We start from the raw sequence: 21,292 nt of genomic DNA, 5'->3' as shown, positions 1-21,292 counted from the left end.
GAGCATACAAGATTTCATAATCCAACACCCATCCTCTTCCATTCCTTACCACCAACATTTGTAATAAAGTAAACAACTACCAAAACTAATGAGCTGTTACATGGACATCCCACCTCATAGATCCCTGTGGACCAGCTGGACTGATTTGGTTGGTTTATGGGAAAGTGTAGTCTGCTGGTACCAATCTGGTTTCTCTATAGCCTCCAATATCACGAGTCTGTGCTTCCATTCTCCTCCCTTTGTTCTGTTCTTATCACCTCTCCCCTTCTGTTCTTGAGGGAGATATGGGTGGGTTGCTTGCAATCCTGCAAACTCTAAGCCCTGTTCCTACCACTGTCACAGAATATACCAGCAGATAAGGACAATTATTCACATCTAGTCTGCCCAATTCCATATCTGGTGCAGTGCCAGAGACCCGGTTGATCTTTGGCTTTTCCCTTACTTCTTTGCTGCTAGGGATCCTCTGGGCTTATCCCAGACTTTCTTGAATCCCATACATTTTTTTCTACACCATTTTAACTTGGGTGTGTGTGTGTGTGTGGGGGGGGGGGGGGGGATTCCATCCAGCCACCCACCACCCTTTCAATCAAGAACTATTTTCTAATTTTGCTCCTGAGTCATTCTCCTTGTAGCCTCATACCATGATCTCTTCCTCTAGAGCAGTGGTTCCCAATCTGGAGTTTGTGAACCCCTAGGGTTCATGAGACTATCACAGGAGATCTGCAAGAAGGGAAGCAACCAAAGTGCAACTGTAGAGGAATAGAGCATACTGACCTTGTCTCTGAGGAGCTCTGCTCTAAGACTCCTGATGCCTAACGTCACTGCTTGATCCTATGCCAAAAAGAGGAATATTGCAGCCTCAAGAAGTCCAAACTGGCGTGGAGAGGAGGGGTGGAAGAGTGTGGATGATTGTCACCCTGAGGAGTCTGAAGCTGCACCAAGAAGAGGAGGGGAAGCGTGCTGCCACCAGCACCTTCAACAGCAGCTGCTCTACACAACTAGAGGCAGCAGCAAGTAGGGTGATGACCCTGAGGAACATTTCTGGCTATAACTATATATACACTGGCTGTCCTGACAGTGAGGGAGAAAAATGCTACACTAAGGGATTATCGTGATCATATTAGGGGGTGGAGGTAAGGAGGCAGGAGGGAAAGGGGCCATAGTGGGATCAGCACTCAGGAGTGGAGAATGGGTCACATGAGGAGAGGAAGGGCAAGAGGATAACATAGGAGTGAAAGCACTTGGAAAAGGCCCTAAGAGGGAGAAGGGCAGGAGAGAGTGCTATAAGCTGCTTGGCACATTATGGGGCACCTTAAACATCATGCTGCAACCTATTGGTTTTTTTTTTTTTAATTATATTTTTATTGAGTTATAACATTTATTTACAAATGCAATAACCCAAGAATTTCCAGTAACACTTTTACAATTTTCAAATTATACTTTACATAATATATTTCATATCCTAGCCCACATCTAGGGGTTCAAGTAGAGTTCCTGACTACTGCATGTCATTACCTTTTATTGCAACCCTATCTCCTTCAACTAATACTTACTATTTTGGAGATTTGTCCTTTAAGAATCGCTCCAAGTGAGTGGGGTCGGTAAAAATAAACTTGTTGTTCTGAAGTGTTATATGACATTTGCAGGGAAATTTTAGGAAAAAACTGGCTCCCAGATCGAAAGCCTGTTTTTTTTAAAGTATGAAATTGTTTCCTACGCACTTGTGTAGCGCGTGAAACATCCGGAAAAATTTGAATTTTTTGCCCTCAAAAAATAAAATCCTTAGTTTGAAAATACTTTGAAAAAAATAAATCTTTATCCTTCTTTAAAGAAAAAGAAACCAACAGTGTGGCTCTAGTATGAATGTGGTCCATAGAATCCTCTAAAAAGGTAGAGACTCCAGGACTATTCAAAGTATCTATACCCCCTTCTGCAACCTATTGTTTGTAGTTATATATGAATGCCTTGAAAATACTGCTACAACCTATTGTGCTGAGATGTTTGTATTCATCTCTAATTAATCCTTTGTTGATTTTATAGAGATGTGATCTATTCTTAGTCCTGTTGTTAATTTATTTCAGGTTTAATCCTGATCTACATTTTACCTGTTTAGTCCTATCATTGATAGATATCAAGTTTAGTCTACTGAAGTCTCCTTCACACTAGAACTGTTAAGACTCCTTCAATTACATTTACATTTATTAAAATTTATAAAACCGCCTAACACATAAAAGGCCTAGGTGGTGAGCAAAATAACATATACAAATTAAATCAACAGACAAGAAATATAACAACGTACAATTAAAATAATAAGAAAATAAAGTTAAAATATGTTACAAGAATGTATAAAATAAAAAATATTAAATTAAAGCAATTTATAAACACAAGAGGTAGATGATTAAAGCAAACTTAACCATAGGCTAAATTAAATAAAAAGGTCTTAATGTCTTTTCTGAATTGAGTAAAGCGAGTCACATAGTTTGATTTCAATTGAAAACGAATTCCATTGTGTTGGTGCTGCAACAGAGAAAGTGCACTCACCAGTAATGTGTAGTATGGCAAATTTCGGTGATGGAATTTCCAGCAAGCTTCTTTGCGAAGAACAAAGACTGTATGTTACCTTTTGACTATATTGTACCCACCTTGGATTGAATTTCTTATATAAAAAAGTGGGTAATAAATCCAAATAAATAAATAAAAGAGGACTTGAGGTGGGACCAGGGAAGGGGCTGTAAGAGGAAGAGGATATGAGGCAAGACATTCAGAAAGGGGCTATGGAGGAGGGAAGGAGAGATCATAGGGGAGGCTGTGCAGTATTCAGAAAAGAGCCATGGGGGAAGAGCAGGAGGAAAGATGGAGCGCTGGCAGGGAAGCACTCAGGAAGGTATCTTGAGGAGGAGGAGGACCAGAAAGAAGACACAGGAGGAAGAGGACAGAAGGGAAGGTTTTAAGGAAGGGGTCATGGATGAGGGCAAGCAGGGCAGGAGTGAAGGCACTTGGGGAAGGGTCACAGGACGAAGGCAGGAAGGACAGAGCCAGAGAAGGGGCTGTGGGGAGGAAAGAGCAGGAGGGAGAGCACTCAGGAAGGGTCCGTAGGTAGAAGGAAGCAGGGCTGGAGAGAAGGCACTAGGGAATGGGCCTTGATGGAGGTGAGGGGGTAAAACTCATGAATGGGCCATAAAGGGAGAGCAGGAGGGAGAGCATAGATTATATCAGAAACCATTTCTTATTTAATATTAAGTTTTATACATTTAAAATTATTTTGGAGTGCATTTTATTATTTGTTGTTACACTAATCAGTTTTCCGTGTGGCCTTTAACTGTATGTAAAAATTAAAGAGATACATATGGGGGTCCGCAAAGGTTTTGGAGGTTGAAAAAGGGTTCATGCTTCCCAAAAGGTGGGTAACCTCTGCTCTAAAGCATTATTTCTTCCTACAAGGGTTTGTTTCTTGTGTATTATTTCTTTTTAGAGTTTCCCAACCCTCCCCTGGAGGCACACCTAACCAGGTGGGTTTCCAGGATTGGCACAATGAGTATGCATGAGATAGATTTGCTTACAATATGTCTCCAATGAATACAGATCTATCTCATGCAAATTCATTACAGACATCCTGAAAACAAGACTGGTTAGGTGTGCCTTCCTGAGAGGATTGGGAAACACTGATTTATACCTTTTGAGGAATTTGAATGTCTCTATGATCTCATCTCCTCTAGGACAGACACATTTAGGTTTTTAAGTCTCATCTCATGAGGTTCTGCACCACTTTGGTAGCCTCACTACTGTTTCCAGTCTGTCCACAACCTTTTAACTGTTTAGACTTTAAAACTGCTCACAATGTAATAGATGAAGTCTTATTAATGCTCTATAGATACGTGTTTTCCTAAGGTTATATCTCTTCTGGTGCACCCTAATATTTGTTTGGCTGTAGCCATAGCCTTAATCACATCATTTCACTACCTTGAGATCATCAGCACAATAATCCCAAGATCTTTCTCCTAGTCAGCGAACATTAATCCGCACCCCACCCCTCTCCCCCTCAACATGCCCACATACATGCATATGAAAGCCGCTGTGAGGGGTGGTGTGGGTGTGAGCCCTTGCTGTGGTGTAGTTGATGCAGCCTCCTAGGCAGACCTACATGGTCCACACTGACAGCTGGCAAACATGCCCTGAAGCAGAACAGGCTGAAGCTTCACATATACTAGCCACCTTCTTCACAGGTTGAACCTTGGGTTCTGGTGGCCGGCAGGGCTTAGATAGGTCCCTAGGGTGGTCAGGTAAGCAAGAGTCTGAGTCCATACCACGGTCAGGGCAGGCAGCAGATTTGAGAAGTCAAAGGCAGATCAAGCTGGGGGCAGGCTGTGGGCAGACTAGTCGGGTGCAAGCAAGAGTCAGGTTCAGGTGGGAGGCAATCATGGTCAAGCCCAGGCAGGAGGACAGGTCCAGGCAGCAGGCAATCATGGTCAGGTGCAGGCAAGAAGTCAAAATCTGGAAGTCAACAAAGGGTAGACAAAGAAACACAGAACAGAAGACCCTGGACAAGATGGACAGGAGAAGGCAAGGCTGGATAAGACAAGACTAGGCGAAGTGAGGCTGGACTTGACAAGGCTGGATGAGGCAAGGCACAGGAAGTCAGGAACAAAGACAATCATGAAATCAAGACACAGGAAGAAAGCCGATCAGGAATGTAGGAACTACACTCACAACTAGCAGTAGGAGACCCATTGCTGAGGTGAGGAACTGTGGCACCAGGAGAGCTTATTAAGGCCTAGGGCCATGACATCATCCAAGTGCACCATGTGGCTGTTCCTGCCATGGGCCCCTTAAGAAATGGTGTGCACCGTGCATGTGCGCCTAGAAGGAGGCCTGGGAGGAGCAAAAGCCTGATGTGGCCTAGGCACCTCAATAGTGTGCCAACCATGTAGCACAGGTCTGGTGGTCAGAAGCTGCATCCTTGCTGTGGGTGGCTGGGAGTGGCGTCAGGGGTAAATGAGGCGATTTGCGGGGCCTTCCCGCAAGCCACGCATCATGAAAGCTGCCAGTCACACATGTATGTACCCTGTACACATGAGAAATAAGGGGATGGAAAAGGGGTGGGGAATAGGTGGGACATGGTGTCCTGGTGTGGGAGCAACACTTATGCACACATTTTAAAACCAAAAAGCACAGTGCATGTACGCTAGATATCCACGTAACTTTACTGCTACTCCTAATGAGGAGTAAGTCTGTAGAACGTGAGTTTTAGGGCTTATAGGACTGGGTGAGGGGTCCAGGTCAACTGGGCGGCGTGCAGGATGAAAAACCCAAGGGGTCTGAAAGAGCTCAATATTAACTGGACAAACTGGTGGATTAATTGGAATACTAGGAATGTGCCTCATGCGAGCATGTTTTAAAATCTGCTTACATACAGTTGTGAATGAAGGGCAGCTGGAGAGGGGGTGTTGTAGACACCATCTCCTGAAGTGCTGCAGGACTGGAATGGAATATAGATGGTTCGGTGAGGCTGGAGCACTGGAACAAGGTGCAGGCTGGGCTGGGGCACTGGAGCGCTGGAACTGAGTGCTACTAAGTGTGGAAATGGAACACTGAAGCTGAGTGCTGGTAAGGGTGGTACAAGAACACAGGAACAGAGTGAAGGTAAGTGTGGAACTGGGTGCAGGTAAGCATGGAGCTGGAACTGGGGCAGACAGGTTAGAACAAGACACGACAAACCAGGACTAGGATGACACAGAACATGGAACATAGAATGTCCAAAGGCAGCATAGGCAAGGAAGGCCCTGAGGGGCAAGGCAGAAAGAGGGCTAGAAGCAGGCAGAGAAGTGGGAGTCTCAGGGCTAGGCCAAGGGTCAGAAAAGAGAGAGGCCAAGGGCAGGTTACCAGACAAGAAAGGGTCAGAAGGCCCACAGGCCACAGAGCAAGGCTTGGAACAGAAGGCTGGATGGCCACAAGGCAAGACCAAGGCAAGCAGGGAACAGAAGCCCCAGAGGCTAGGAAATAGAGAAAAGCAAGGTTGGAGTCAGAAGGCACAGAGGCCACGAGACAAGACTAGGAGTATCTTGAGGAAGTTGCAAGGCAGAGAGGGCTAGAGCAGGGAGCTAAGATGGACTCGAAGCCAAAGCATTGAAGCATGGGAGAGACAGAGTTAAGTACGGCTGGAGTCTGGGTGTGGTAACGGCAGGAGAGAAGGGGATTGGTAGGCCAGGGGAATGAGCTTGTGGAGGTCTCCTTCTGTCATGAAGTCAGAAGCACCACCTGAGGACAGGAGCCAGAGTATACTGGAGAACAGTTCAGAGCTGGGATCACTGGGGTCCTCTGGTGGAAAGGAGGCCGTACAGCAGCTGGAATCGCAACACATTTGCGTGTAAAAGCCAATAAAGTCCTAGGGAAGACACATATGCTAGCTTTGTTTGAGTAACCTCTTAAAATTAGGAGCATACTGACACATGGTTGATGCATTTTTAAACATATGTGCACAAGTGCAGAATTTAAAATTCCAGCATATTTTTGCTCGTGAGCTGATTTGTGTATGTATGGGAGCACATGCACTCATTTAAAAATTACCATCATTGTGGGCTGCTCCTTGGATTTCTGTACTTCAGATTTATGATTTTAAGAACATAAGAAGTTGCCATACTGGGTCTGACCGAGAGACCATCAAGCCCAGCATCCTGTTTCCAACAGTGGCCAATGCAGGCTACAAGTACCCTGGCAAGTACCCCAAACATTATATAAATCCAATACTACTAATGCCAGTAATAGCAGTTTATGGACTTCTCCAGGAACTTAGCCAAACCTTTTTTAAACCCAGCTATACTAACTGCCCTAACCACATCATCCGGAAATGAATTCCAGATTGCGTTGAACGAAAAATAATTTTCTCTGATTTGTTTCAAATGTGCTACTTGCTAATTTCATGGAGAATCCCCTAGTCCTTCTATTATCTGAAAGAGTAAATAACTGATTCACAATAACCTGTTCTAGTCCTCTGCTCTAACCACTAGACCTCTATTATATCCCTCCTCAGCTGTCCCTTCTCTAAACTGAGCAGCCCTAACTTCTTCAGCCTTTCCTCATAGGGGAGCTGTTCCATCCCCTTTATTATTTTGGTTGCCCTTCTCTATTGCAACTATAACTTTTTTCAGATGCAGCAACCAGAATTGCACACAGTATTCAAGGTGCAGTCTTACCATGGAGTGATACAGAGGCATTATGCATTCTCTGTTTTGTTCACCATTCCTTTCCTAATAATTCCTACTATTCTGTTTGCTTTTTTGACCATCTGAGCTGACAATTTCAATCACCTTGCACTTTATTTATTATTTTTATATACTGACATTTGATCTAAGATATCACATCGGTTTACATTTGGGTACTGTAGGTATTTCCCTATCAAGTTTTGTACCTGAGGCAATGGAGGGTAAAGTGACTTGCCCAAGGTCACAATGAGCAACAGTAGGACTTTAGCCCACTGCTCTAACCACTAGGCTATTCCTCCTCCCTCCCTTGTCTGCATTAAATTTCATCTGCCATTTGTATGCTCAGTCTTCCAATCTTGCAAGGTCCTCCTGCAATTTATCACAATCTGATTGTGATTTAATTACTCTGAATAATTTTGTGTCATCTGGAAATTTGATAACCTCACTCTTCGTACTTCTTTCCAGATCATCTACCTTATAAATGGGCTCTGACCGACGGCCCGCAAATGCGCAGTAGAGAGCAGCTCTACCGCGCATGCGCGGGCACGTCGGCCAGAGTTTGCCTGTTGACAAAAAAAATGGCGCTGGGAGGACCCGTAGCGATGGCGGTGGCGAGGACCCGTAGCAGCGGCGGTGAGGACTTGTAGCGGCGGTGCACGCGCGCCATCCGAAGGGGTTGTGAATGAGCTGGGAGAGGAGGGGATTGAGAGAGGGGAGTGACTGAGGGGAGGGGGAGGGAGGAGAGAGGGAGGTGAGAAGGAGTGGGTGGGAGAATAGAGGTGGGAGGGAGAATAGGGGAGGGGAAGTGGAAGGGAGAGGTGGAGGTGGAAGGGAGAATGAGAGGGGAGGGGGAGGGGGAGGGGAAGGGAGGGGGGGGAGGGAGAGGGAGGAGGGGGGAGGGAGAATGAGGGAGAGGGGGGGAAGGGAGGATGGGGGAGGGAGAATGAGGGGGAGGTGGGAGAGGGAGGGGAGGGGGAGGGGGAGGGGAGGAGAATGAGGGGGAAGGAAATGGACCAACATTTTTTTTTAATGTAGCCGTTGTTACGGCTTAACGGCTAGTTTATAAATATATTGAAAAGCACCGGTCCAAGTACTGATCCCTGAGTTACTCTATTGTTTACCCTTGTTTTCAACATGAGAAAACTAACATTTAATCCTATTTTCTGTTTCCTTTTAACCAGTTTGCAAACCACAAAAGGATATCGCTTCCTATCCCATGGCTTTTAGTTTTCTTAGAAGTCTCTCATGAGGAACTTTATCAAATGCCTTCTGAAAATCTAAATGTCGTTTTGTGGTCAGAAAGTGAATGTTTTTCCAGATGTATCTCGCTCACACAATGCTATCGTAAACAATTCTTACTGTTAAAGCAGAAGGTTTTGGATATTGGAGCTTCTTTTTATCTTAAATATTCATGTAAATGCCTTGTAATATTTCAAAAGAACAGATATGAATTTATGGACTTTCTATATCTGGAGACTTTTATTAAAGATAAGGCCGTGGTATGATATTAGATGCTGGTAAACAAGTATGATTGTACTTCCTTCCTTTAAGTTTCTTAAATTAGAAATTCTTTGAATATATAGCCCCTGTATTATGTGGGCTAGGACCCAAAAAACACAAAGGAAGGCGATCTATAATAGCCGTCAGGATGAAAAAGGGGATAGATGCCAAAAGTCTTATAAATTCCTTTATTGAAGTGGAGACACAAGGGTAGCTCGACTCTGGCCGAGTTTCGCCGTCTGAAAACGGCTGCCTCAGGGGCTTACATATATTCTCTTGTATTCACAAACATGACCGCCCGAGTGGAGATTCTTCCGTGAATGCGTTCAAAAGATTCAATACTGTTGTTGGTCATATAGTGATTTATATGACCCTCCATACTCAATTCACTTGAATCTAAATTGTGGAATACAAGAGAATATATGTAAAGCCCTGAGGCAGCCGTTTTCAGACGGCGAACTCGGCCAGAGTCGAGCTACCCTTGTGTCTCCCACTTCAATAAAGGAATTTATAAGACTTTTGGCATCTATCCCCTTTTTTCATCCTTATGTGGCTAGGACATGGTTATTGTTTAAGTGCTGATGTTTATTACCTTTAATGTTTCTTTTTGAATTTACATGTTTAGCTTTGTAAATGGTGTGTTGGAAAATGAAACACAATAAACTTTAAATTTTAAAAAAAAAAACCCTGCTTTTCAGTTGATAGGGATAATTTGGAGTCCTTTAGCTCAGGCGATTCTTTACTTATAAGACATGGACTATTTTTGCTTTTATTGGAACTTCTCTGTTGGGATGCCCTAACTCTCCTGTTTCATTAGTATCCTTCAAAGATACATTTCTCTGAACTGTGCACTGCCGAGCCGCTGTCGGCTTTCCCCTTGTTCTAGTCTAAAAGCTGCTCTATCTCCTTTTTAAAAGATAGAGCCAACAGCCTGGTTCCACCCTGGTTAAGGTGGAGCCCATTTGAATCTTAACTGCCAAGTGCTATACCACTCTCATGCTTCTTAGATGAAACTTCATTCTGTCAGTTTAGTCAATGTTGTTTTATTTTACATAGGATTTCCCACTCTGACAGTACTTCTTTGAGATACTCCCCTATTTTACCAAATTTGGCACTCCTGAGGTCCAGGACTCTGAATTTGCATGACCCCTCTCTGCTTTTACTCTTACATTAAGCATTCCATCTGATGATCACTGAAGCTCAAACCATAAGTATTAACAGACAAGTTTGAATGTCTTGTCATAAAATTAAAGAGAGTTAAGAAAAACTGCAGAAACAGCAAATCAGGAAACTGTGTATGGACATTTTCTAAACTTAGTGGAAATATCTGAGGCATGTTGGTTTTACAGCATACTCAGGAGACAACTAGGGGAAAAACGATGAAGTAGAAATGTACATTTTGAAGGGATTTGAAATTTTGGTGGTGGTGAATGGATCCTGAATGGAACAAAACTAAGGACTAATAACTTAGAGAATCTACCATGTCCAGGGAGCTAGGAAAATGAAGAGGGCCCCATTTTCAAAATGGTTACTTATATATTTAACATTTATCTTTTGCAAACTGAGCCCAGAAAATATACACTGTGAGATAGTGACTAAGGATGTTTTATGTAATTCACCACCAGCAGTGGAGTGTGCGAGTAACAAATTTTTAATAATAATAATAATAATAACAACATACTGTTCTCCAACTTTCTACGATCTGAGCGACTAAGCAGTGTTGGACATGGGAGCACTGGGAATTGCAGGAGGTGATGATGGTAGGTTATTTGATGCAATCTTTTTCTATAAGTCAGTATGAACGATTTCCACAGCATGGTCTGCTATTCTTTTAAGGACTCTGTTTTTCAAGCAATATGCTAAACCAAGGTCCTGTCTACAATGTGCACATTGAAGATCATCTCTCATTTTCTGAAAGAGTAGGGATGTAATCTTGCCTTCATAATATAATCAGCATGGTTTATTCAGTCTACAGGTTACAATTCTCACTGCAAAATTAACTCAAGTAGAGAATGATGTATTAAAGTGTGAAGTCACTTTGCCAAAAGTGGGCTTCATGCACAAATTTGCAAAATGGCCACCAACATGCAAGAATGTAAAAAATGTTAGCATTTTTAAATTTTTTTTTGCATGCAAATCCCTACTTTTGTGAATTGACTTTGCACGCACACCCTTATTAGTAGCAAATGTTTGAATGTAGTCTGTTATGTACAAATGGTTATTTAAATTCAACATTAATAATTTGCTGCGAGGCAGGGATCATGCAAACAGCTTACTAATGTTGAATTTTGTGGAAACAGGTTTGCAAAAAAAATATTCACAAGTCTGTTTTTGTAAAAAGGAAACCTCACCTCAATCATCTTTTTGTGGCTATCCCAGTAGCAGAGGGGGGGTTGTGTAAGTTTTCTACCCAGCTTATTGGTTCAGTAGGTCCCCGCCCCACCTCCTTAGCCTCCTCCTTCAGCTTACCCCATAGCTGTGGGATTCTTCGAGGACAGAAGCAATCTCCACGTGCTCCTACCCTGCAAAATGGAAGCAGCTGCCCCCCTTTTCCCTACATGTTGCAGGGAAACGGAGTGCATGTGCTCAGTGGTTGCCATTTTCCAAGATGGCACCACTGGGGGTTCTGTCCCCACTCAGAGGCTTTGGGTTCTTATTTAAAAGGGAATGAGGGTTAGAAGTGAGAGGGAACTTTCCAAAGGGCTAATTTTTCCTGCATTTAGGGTCCATGTGGGGGAGGTTTCTTCTTTTCCCACAGATCACCAAGGATTTGTCACATGAGGGTTGAGGGGTGCGGGTGGTGGCTGTGGCTTTGACTGGGTCACGTGGTCCCTTTCAACCAGGTTGGTCTGATAGGGGGGGTCAGCACTACGCATTGCACAGCAGGGAACTTTTGTAACATTTCTCACAAAGTTTGCTCTGGATGCAAATGAGCCCATAGTAAACTTTCACAGAAACAGGCTGCTAGCCTGCAGAAAATGCCCCAGGTTTAATGCATTGGCCACTTAGACTCATTCGTTTGGTATGGATCTCATAATGTGATTGTAAAGTATACATCTAATTAATGATCCCATTACAACATATTTCTGTTCATTGCAGTATTTGACCTGTGGAAGTGAATATCAAGTTAAACAATGGAAGCTGTGCTAGATGGCACTCTTCCAAGAGCTGTATGGGAAGAAAGACGCCTACAAGAAAGGATAAAACTGGGTAGAAATACTGCCTGCAACAGAAAGAAAAAAAGGATTTGGTTCCAGAGATGTCTGTGATTCCAAGTCACACAGGTTTCTCAGATTTTGCTTAAGAATCTGAACCCTCATCAGAGGGGGATCACTGACAAAGAGCTTTCACCTTCTCCATCAATTAGTTGTCATCTACATGGTTTTTTACCATTATTTATTCAACATCACTGAAATGAGTCATTTTCTCCTGCTCTGCATGTTTCTTCAGTGGTTACTAGGAGGGATTTTGCTAAAGATCTAAAAGTGCACACTCTTAGAATATGTCATCCTCAGGTCACTGGGAAGGAGGCTAGAGAAGGAATAAAGAAAAGCTGCTTTCTGCTCTAATTTCTGCACCATTAGATGTTTTTCTGCAGCTGATGCTTTTTGAATTGACTGCTGATAGAGATTGACAGAGGAACACCTGATGATTGAGACTACCGTGTATATTATATAGACACTAACAATGCAGAGTTTTGAATTAATTTCCTTTAGCTGTTTTGTGGTTGTAGAAAAAAAGCTGTTTTGCTATTTTGTTTACCATGTGGGCCTTTTCTTTAAAAATGTACTCTCCCTCACTTCATCCTTAGTTACTACTAACCCCTGCCTCTTCTGATGGTTGCTCTGTTGCCATAGTTCTGTGCTTTAAAGTGGACTAACATGGCAACTGCACTACTGTTTCCATAAGTTGCTGCCTATGCCACCACTACTAGCTCTTACATTGTAAAGGCAATTGCCAAGAATATTATAAGTCCGGGGTTAGCCTGTTATAAAGTATACTGAGCCTGGGCCTTACACAATGGGTACCAGCAACAAGCCATATTTATTTATTTATTTTATTTGTTTTTATATACCGGTATTCGATTTACATATCACATTGGTTTCCAAATAATTTGAAAGGTACAGGAAGGAAGTCCTTTCCTTTTGACAGGTACAGTAAATGATTAGAGGAATGTCATAGGAAGTTATAGCAGCAACATGGGTAAAAAACAGTGCCAAAAATAGCATAGATAATAATAGAATAATAGTGCCAAAAGATAGCATAAATAATAATGGTATAGTAAAAAGGAATAGATAGCATAATAGTGGTAAATATTAGAGTAACAGGGGTAACAATAATTATCATTAGGTATATTTTGTATCAGAGACAGTAATAGGAATGGGGTACGATAATTAAATAGATTATATAAATAGATAGCAGAAATAGTAATATAATGATAGTAATTAGCATTAGAGTAACAGGGGTGAATTTATTGGTGTGGTGGTGGGGAGGGGGGTAGCTCTGAGTGCAGTGTTAGGGTCTGGTTTCGGGTTGATTTGTGTGTGATGTTGGAAAGGCTTTGCGGAATAACCATGTTTTAAGATTTTTCTTGAAAGATTGGGTAGATGGATCTGTTCTTAGTTCTGTGGGGAGTTTGTTCCATAGGATGGGGCCGGCAAAGGAAAATGTTCATTCCCTTGTTGATATCCATTGAGTGGCTTTAGGGGCGGTATTTGTAAGAGGCCAGAGTTTGAGGAGCGAAGATTCCAAATGGGGGTATGGAGGAGAAGGGGGGTGGGCAGCCAGTTGGTTTGGTTGTTGTGGATGATTTTGTGGATGATGGTTAGAGTTTTGTACCGTATTCACTGCGGGATTGGAAGCCAGTGTAGGTCTTTGAGGATGGGTGTGATGTGGTCTGATTTCTTGCTGTTTGTTGTGAGTGCTCTGGCCGCAGCGTTCTGGAGTAGTTGAATTGGTTTGATGGTGGAGGCTGGAAGGCCTAGTAGCAGGGCATTGCATTAGTCAAGTTTAGAGAAGAAAAGAGCCTGTAGAACTGTTTGGAAGTCTTGAGGGTATAGCAGTGGCTTGAGCTTTCTTAGGATTTGGGTTTGTAAAATCCGTCTTTTAGTAGGTTGTTGATGTGCTTCTTGAAGTTCAGTTGGTTGTCGAGAAAGATGCCAAGGTTTTTGACTGTAGAGTGTGTTTGGTTTGTAGGATGTTGTGTGGGGGGGGTTGGTGGGGGGGTGGTAGGGGGGGTTTGCTGGATATGTATAAGATTTCAGTTTTTGCGTGATTGAGAGTAAGGGATAGTTGTGATAGCAGGTGCTTTATTGATGAGAGGTGTGTTGTCCATTGCTCTAGGGTGTGTTTGATGGAGTCTTTGATTGGGAGCAAGATTTGTACATCATCGGCGTATATGTAATGCAATAGACCTGCTTCCTTGAGGAGTTTGCATAGTGGGGTCATATAGATGTTGAATAAAGTGGAGGATAGGGAAGATCCTTGTGGAACTCCATGGGGTAGGGGAATTGGCTTGGATTCGATGTCGTTGAATTTGACCTTGTATGACCTGTTGGATAGGTAGGATTTAAACCAGCTGAGCATTGTATCTTGTAGTCCAATTTCCTGTAATCTGTGTATTAACGTTTTGTGGTTGACGGTATCAAATGCAGCTGATATGTCGAGGAGGATGAGTTGGTAGGAAGTGTTACAGTCGAGTCCTTTGAGGATTGTGTCTGAGAGGGAGAGTAATAGTGTTTCAGTGCTGAGGGAGGTGTATTGATATTTTAGATTCTGGTGTAATATTTTTGGTATTCTTTTTCATAGGTAGGGTTGTTATTCTTTGTGTGTTGGCAGATAGTACTGTGTTGATACGGTAGGACCATGCTGAAATATATCATAATAGGTATGATGCCATATGAATTCCAAGATGCAAAGTTTTCTTGTTGGCATCAGAACAGTGCATGAAATTATCACAACAACTTGTATATTAATTTTACCTCAGAATGTCATTTTTCATGTAAAATATGTTATAAATGCATAATTTAAAATTGTGTATGGGGAGGGGGCGCCAGACTGTAAGGTTTGCCTAGGGTGCCAAATACCCTTGCACCAGCCCTGCACACCACCCATACTCTGCCTGCAACCTACACCAGGGGGGTAAGATCAGCAGCAAAATGCCACTGCTTGCGGCTTGTCTCAGTGGGAGAGACAGAGAGACAGTCTGAGTTCAATAAAAGAAAGTGCGGTAAAAAAGAAGCATGGCTGGCACAGCAGCAAAAACGAACAAATATCTTTTTCAATGGAAAATTCTATCAAAATAGCAAGCAATAGCAATTGAATACAGATGTGAGACACTCAGACTAGCTCTGAGTAAAGCTAGCTCCCGAAACAACAGCCGAGAAGAAAGTGCGTGGCATGCTGCATGCTTAAGCTATAAATAGTAGAGATGTGTATCGTGTGATCGATCGTCTTAACGATCGATTTCGGCTGGGGGGGGGAGGGAATCGGATCGTCGCGGTTTTGTTTTTATAAATATCGTGTAAATCGTAAATCGGGGGAGGGCGGGAAAACCAGCACACTAAAACATCCCTAAAACCCACCCCGACCCTTTAAAATAAATCCCCCACCCTCCCGAACCCCCCCAAAATGTCTTAAATTACCTGGGGTCCAGTGGGGGGGGTCCCGTTGTGATCTTCCACTCTCGGGCATCGGGCGCGTTGATAGAAAATGGCACCGGCGCTACCTTTGCCCTGTCATATGGCCGGCGCCATTTTGCAAAGCTGGCGCCGGCCATATGGTCATATTGCCGTACAGCAAAATGGTGCCGGCCGTACGGCAACACGATTCGAGTGCAGGAGGTCGTTCCTGGACCCCCGCTGGACTTTTGGCAAGTCTTGTGGGGGTCAGGAGGCCCCCCCAAGCTGGCCAAAAGTCCCTGGGGGTCCAGCGGGGGTCCGGGAGCGATCTCCTATGCTCGTGACGTCGGGGAACAGGAACCAAAATGGCGCCGGTGCTACCTTTGTCCTGTCATATGACAGGGCAAAGGTAGCACCGGCGCCATTTTCTATCAACGCGCCCGACGCCTGAGAGTGGAAGATCACAACGGGACCCCCCCACTGGACCCCAGGTAATTTAAGACATTTTGGGGGGGTTCGGGAGAGTGGGGGATTTATTTTAAAGGGTCGGGGTGGGTTTTAGGGATGTTTTAGTTTGCCGGTTTTCCCGCTCTCCCCCTTCCCTTCTCCCTTCCCCCGATTTACGATTTTTGACGATAAATCAGGGGAATTCCAATTAAATATCGCCTCTAATGATTTTTGACGATTTAAAATATATCGGACGATATTTTAAATCGTCAAAAAATGATTCACATCCCTAATAAATAGTATAGCAGGAACAGCATCACAGAGCACTGAGAGTGGCGATTGGCTGCATTAGAAAAATGCTTAGCTCTGATAAGTTGCCATTCTGGTCTCTTTGCCAACCTATCTGACCCACTCTATGACAGGATTGTGAGGTCACTTATGACTCACAGGAAAGGGCTGGTTTTTGCTATGTATACTCCCACATGGCCTTCTCCTATATCAAATGGCCGCTAAGAAATCACTGCAAACCAAAAGAATGAAACTAGTATGATATATTTCATTCATGGGGGATCGCCATGCGTTTCGCAAACCCAGGAATCAAATGAACAAGGACTTATGCGTTGCGGATTGCACATTCGTTGAAAATGAATGCACATCTCCACTGGTTAACTGAAACACCCTTCCAGAGAAAGATGAAGAGAAACATTTGAGATCTTTGACCATTAGATCCTTTGGTAGATTTTCCTTATGGTAGATTTTCATATCTGGAATCTCCAGAAGAATCTTTGCAAAGGATTTTTAGAATTCATGATTATAAAACAGAAACAGTTAAAGTTACCTTCTGCAGCTGAGTACCCTGAGTTCTGGGACAATTCAGTGCTTCAACTTTTGTAAAAAAAAGAAAAAAAAATCAAAATCGATGCCTATGAGAAAGTGAAAAAATGCAAGTTTGCAGCTTCCAACTATCTTGTCCTACCATTGAAGCTTGCAGGTGATTGGAAATTCTATGCAAACCATTTTCTTCAATGAGCTAATTGACTGTACCCAGTTGAATGAACCTGATCCCTATTAATTTCATGAATTAAAAGTTAGGTGTTCTGAGTTGAAGATGAGGGGCCAGGCATTTAACAAAAATGTTCTTGTCTTTATACTGGTGCTTTTATAAACTGAGAACTTTGCAGAAAATGGGCCACCCAATATGCTCATTTGTACCTGCCACAGATCTTATGATTTCTGGTCTTCTCTTTGTATCCTCCCACCACTAAGTTCCCTTTGTATTTCTTGCAAGAATGCTTGAATTCTGTCATTGTTTTGCTGTCCTTCCGTCTTTGTTTTGAAATCTGTTCCTGCTGTCCACCACTCTTTCAATGAAAAGTATTTTCTTATATTCCTTTTGAGTCTCCCCCAAAATAATTTGGTTATTATTTTAAAATGTTTAAACATATTTTTACACTCAATTTTTAATTACAAAATTATTGTAAATGTTTCTTAGGTTTTAAAATCTGCATGGGACAAATTTCTTGGTGCTTCTACTGTCAGATAATGAATTTACTTATTTTTTGACTGGTGGAAAAGTTCAAATTTTTATTAGATCACTATTACATATTGTTTCTTATTGCTCACCCAAGTATCCTAACTGAATAATTAGAAAAATGAGTATCAGTAAGAAAAATGAATGCATTAAGGATACTTATCATAACAGGTTAATACTGTGTTTTCAAATAAGCTCCCTCCCTTTTGCTGTTTATCATGTTAATATATTCTGTCTGACTTTCTAAGTCTGCTTTCTCTCAATCATCTGTTTTTCATGTTGTGACAGAATTTATATTTGGAGACTGAGAAGGATATTTTTTTTTTTACCATATGACCAAAACCTGTTTTTGCAATTAACAAACAATGATAGGCACCAATATGGCACCTTCCACAAAACATCTGACGGTTTTGGATGCTAATTTTGTTTTAAACTGCATATCTAGATTTTTCGTAGCCTTCCTAAGAAGGCAACAACTTACACTGGTTTCAGCTGGACACCACGAAGTGTAATTCTCTGTGTCCTTTTCTCCTCTTCAGAAGGCATTGATTTCCAGTTCCTAGTCAGAAGATTTTTCTTTTGCGGGGCTCAGTTTTGTACAGAAGACACACTTCATCAGATAAACTGAATTTATTTGCTGCCATCTGCTTGCATGGGAGTTTTTCCTCCTTCCAATGGGGGGTTATTACTCAAAATACAGTTGATAAAAGCTGTTTCAGTCAAAATCATTATCTGAGAATTTTCGTTTTACTAAGTGTAACTTCACTCTCTTTAACTTATACAAAGTTTAACAAAAGAAACATGTTGCTTATCCGTTTACTTCTCTTTAATTACTCACTTTACAAGCTGCTGCCTGCCTACCCTCAGACATGCTCGCCACAAACGATATAGACTATTTATGCTACTACAAAAAATATGAAAAATATATTTTCTGAAAATGAAAGGTACACATGTGATGTACAAAATAATAGATGTTTTATCGCGTCTTTCATTTTCAGACATGTCAGTCAGGCTTTGATTCATGAGAGATGGGATTTCCTTATTTCTCCGCAGTTTGCTATAAAACTGGGGTGGGGTAGGGGTGGACAGAGCGGGAAGTAAACATATTCTCATAGCTGCAAGAATCAAGTCAGCTGAAAAAATAATGGATTTCATGTTACCTGGGTGGTGCTTCTGTCTAGCATATTTTTTTTCTCTTAACCCTGTATTAATGAGCAGTTATCACCAGCTCTTTTGCCGTTCTGTAATTAAGATTTCTATATTGTATAAAAAAAAAAATGACAGTCACCCTTTCTCATTTAAAGTGCAATCAAGGGTTAATACATCAACCAGTTCCCTCCTCACCCTAGTTGTTACAGCCTGAAGCTTCACGGCTAGCTACAGGTTGTCGATTACTGAGGAACTGACGCGCGTTTGCTTCAATACAACTGATTATTCAAGATTGCTGGCATGCTGTAAATCAAACCTAAACTCTACGGGGAAAAAAAAAAGATGACTAAGGCTGTGGATTAGTGTTTGCTAGGAGATTTAATATAGATTTCCCATTAATACAATGGACGTTGAACCGCATGGGCACTGCATTTGATGATTACCAACAAACAGCAGAGAAAAAAAATCCTCCCCCATTATATGTTCAGGGAGCTGTGGGCTCTGGGTATGGTTAACTTGATTTGTTTGAAGGGGGATTTCTAAAGTGGGAGGGGAGAGTGGACGTGTACCTTATGGTGTGTAGTGGGGGAGGAGGGACGGGGAGGGGAGAGCAACATAAATAGGCGTTTTGGTTAGCGGTGGATAAGAGGGAAAAGTACAGGAGATAAAGGAGGTAGGAGGGAAGAAAAAAGGAGGCTAGAGACAGAAAGAAAGAGTACGAGATAGAGGGAATAGGGGACGGGGAGAATGGGGTAGATTGAGAGCTCCAGCCAGTGTGACAGACTGAAAGGTGGGATTTCAGCACTACGCATGATGGACAGCTCCCAATACACGGAAAGACCCCGAGGATCGCTCTCTGTCGCGCTTTTTCCTAGCGATCAGCAGGAGACTTCAGCCTGTAGCTTCCAGAAGAGCAGCTGTGTATCTCCCTGGAACCTGTGAAGGAAAGCCGCGATTTTTCTTGCTCTCTATTAATAAACAGAAAAACTTTCCAGTCCCTCTATCTTTCAAGCGAGAAGGGTTTCATCCCTTCAACCGGCTACGGACAAATTCCTTTGCACGCTACTCCCCGGAGAAAAGCTGCGGACTTTACTTCCTCCCTTATCATTTATGTGATCTGTATTTATATTTTGAAAATAGCCATTAACTTTGAAATGCAGCACTAACTATCCCTAAGGTCAGCTGAACCTTTGGACAGCCGACAGAGTAAAAACCACCACTAAAATGTGCGCAACAGCCTGAGGAGAGATATTCAATGGTGGAACCTACGCGGGGGGATTTCGCAAGCGGCGATTTGATAAACATGTTTTGAATAGCTGTTCCATGAGTAAAGGGAATACCAGACATTATTTATCTTCTCTACATAATAAACCGGGGAGCAATCTTCCCAGAATTTGTCAGCTCTCTCCTCTCTCTCTTTGCGCCCTTGCTGGAAGAGTGGATTGCCGTGCAAGACTGGAACTTCAGGACCATGAACAGCTCCCAGTACGTTTTCTTTGCCGGTGGCTTGCAGTCCTCAGAAGCCTCAAAGGACGTCACCGTGTTCTTGCCTCTCCTTTTCACAGTCGTTTGCCTTATAGGATTTGCAGGGAACCTTTTAGTTATCGCCATTCTGATTCACGATTTCAGGAAAGGGAAAAGCTCCGCGGTGAACGTTCTGGTGATCCACCTGTGCTCCACCGACCTGTTGCTGCTTTTGTTTTGCATCCCCGTCCGAATCGTCACCTACGCCAAGCAATCCTGGGTGCTGGGCGGCTTTGCCTGCCGGACGGCAGACTGGTTCCTGCACAGCTGTCTGATCGTCAAGAGCTTCACTCTGGCTGCCATCGGGCAGGCGAGGTATAAGCATGTGGTCACCCCACCAAAGTTTCTGAGCCTTAATAAGAAACACCTGGTCGGGCTCCTCTTCTTCGTCTGGAGCTTGGCGTTCTTGTTGCCTCTCCCCCACCTGATCTTTACCCAGACGGAGAGGAATCCAAATGGAATCTTTTGCAGTTTCGAGGTCCCTCCCTATGCCTCCAACTTCATGGATGTCTTCAGCAAAACGTACCCTCTTCTGGTTTATGTGCTACCCATGTGCTTCACCTTTTCCTGTTATGTGCGAGCCCTGCGAAGAAGAAAGGAGAGGAGAAACAGGGTGCCCAACCCCAGGCAACTGAGCAGGAAAATCACCTCCATGCTGTTGAGCGTAAGCCTGACTTTTGAAGCCATGTGGCTCCCGGACTGGATTGTCTGGATCTGGGCTAGACATAGCCCTTTCGGAAGCCTGCAGCCACCCACAGCACTAATGGTCTTGGCTCAGGTGATCGTGTTTCTGAATAGCACCATCAACCCTGGGATATTCCTGGCAGTGTCCGACGAGTTCAGAGAAGGCTTCAAGAGCGTGTGGCCGGTCCTGCCGTGCGGGCTGTGCAGAAGGCACGGCAGCTCGCCGGCTGGAGAGAAAGGGGCCGAAATGGTCACCAGCACGATACGGTCTCTGCAGGACTTGCAGCCAGTGCCCGAGGCGTCCGGCCTCAAAGAGGAGAAAATTCTTCCAGATGTGGAGCACTTCTGGCAGGACAGGAGGAACACTACAGCGGGGGAGGAAAATGACCCAATGCCCTGGGAACACCAAGAAAAACCTTAAAGACATTCCTCGGCCTTGCGTTTCTTAACGTCTCTTTAAGTATTGCGCTTCTTCGTGCCACTCTGGCTCGCACAGTCAGATATCCAGCGGTATAAATCAATTACCTACACACGAGAGTCTATGGGAAGCAGCTTCTTCTAAGCGATCGGCGAAAAGCGCGTTGAAATCCCTAGGCTTCAGTAAAACAGAGATCTATTGCTACACTTCAAAAGACAAC

At 43.3% G+C, this 21,292-nt stretch overlaps 1 protein-coding gene across 1 annotated transcript; it reads left to right on the top strand.

Annotated features, from left to right (window-relative positions):
• Nucleotides 1–905: 905 nt before the first annotated feature.
• On the top strand, nucleotides 906–21,075 carry LOC115094579 (probable G-protein coupled receptor 151). Its single transcript, XM_029607787.1, has 2 exons — nucleotides 906–1,014; nucleotides 19,883–21,075. Exons 1-2 carry the CDS (start codon nucleotides 906–908, stop codon nucleotides 21,073–21,075), a joined length of 1,302 nt encoding a protein of 433 aa, XP_029463647.1.
• Nucleotides 21,076–21,292: the final 217 nt, after the last annotated feature.

The sequence above is a fragment of the Rhinatrema bivittatum genome, chromosome 1 (assembly GCF_901001135.1).
Source record: "Rhinatrema bivittatum chromosome 1, aRhiBiv1.1, whole genome shotgun sequence".
NCBI lineage: Eukaryota > Metazoa > Chordata > Amphibia > Gymnophiona > Rhinatrematidae > Rhinatrema > Rhinatrema bivittatum.
Note: the sequence above shows the minus strand (reverse complement) of the source record. Positions and strands in the feature narration are given on the sequence as shown.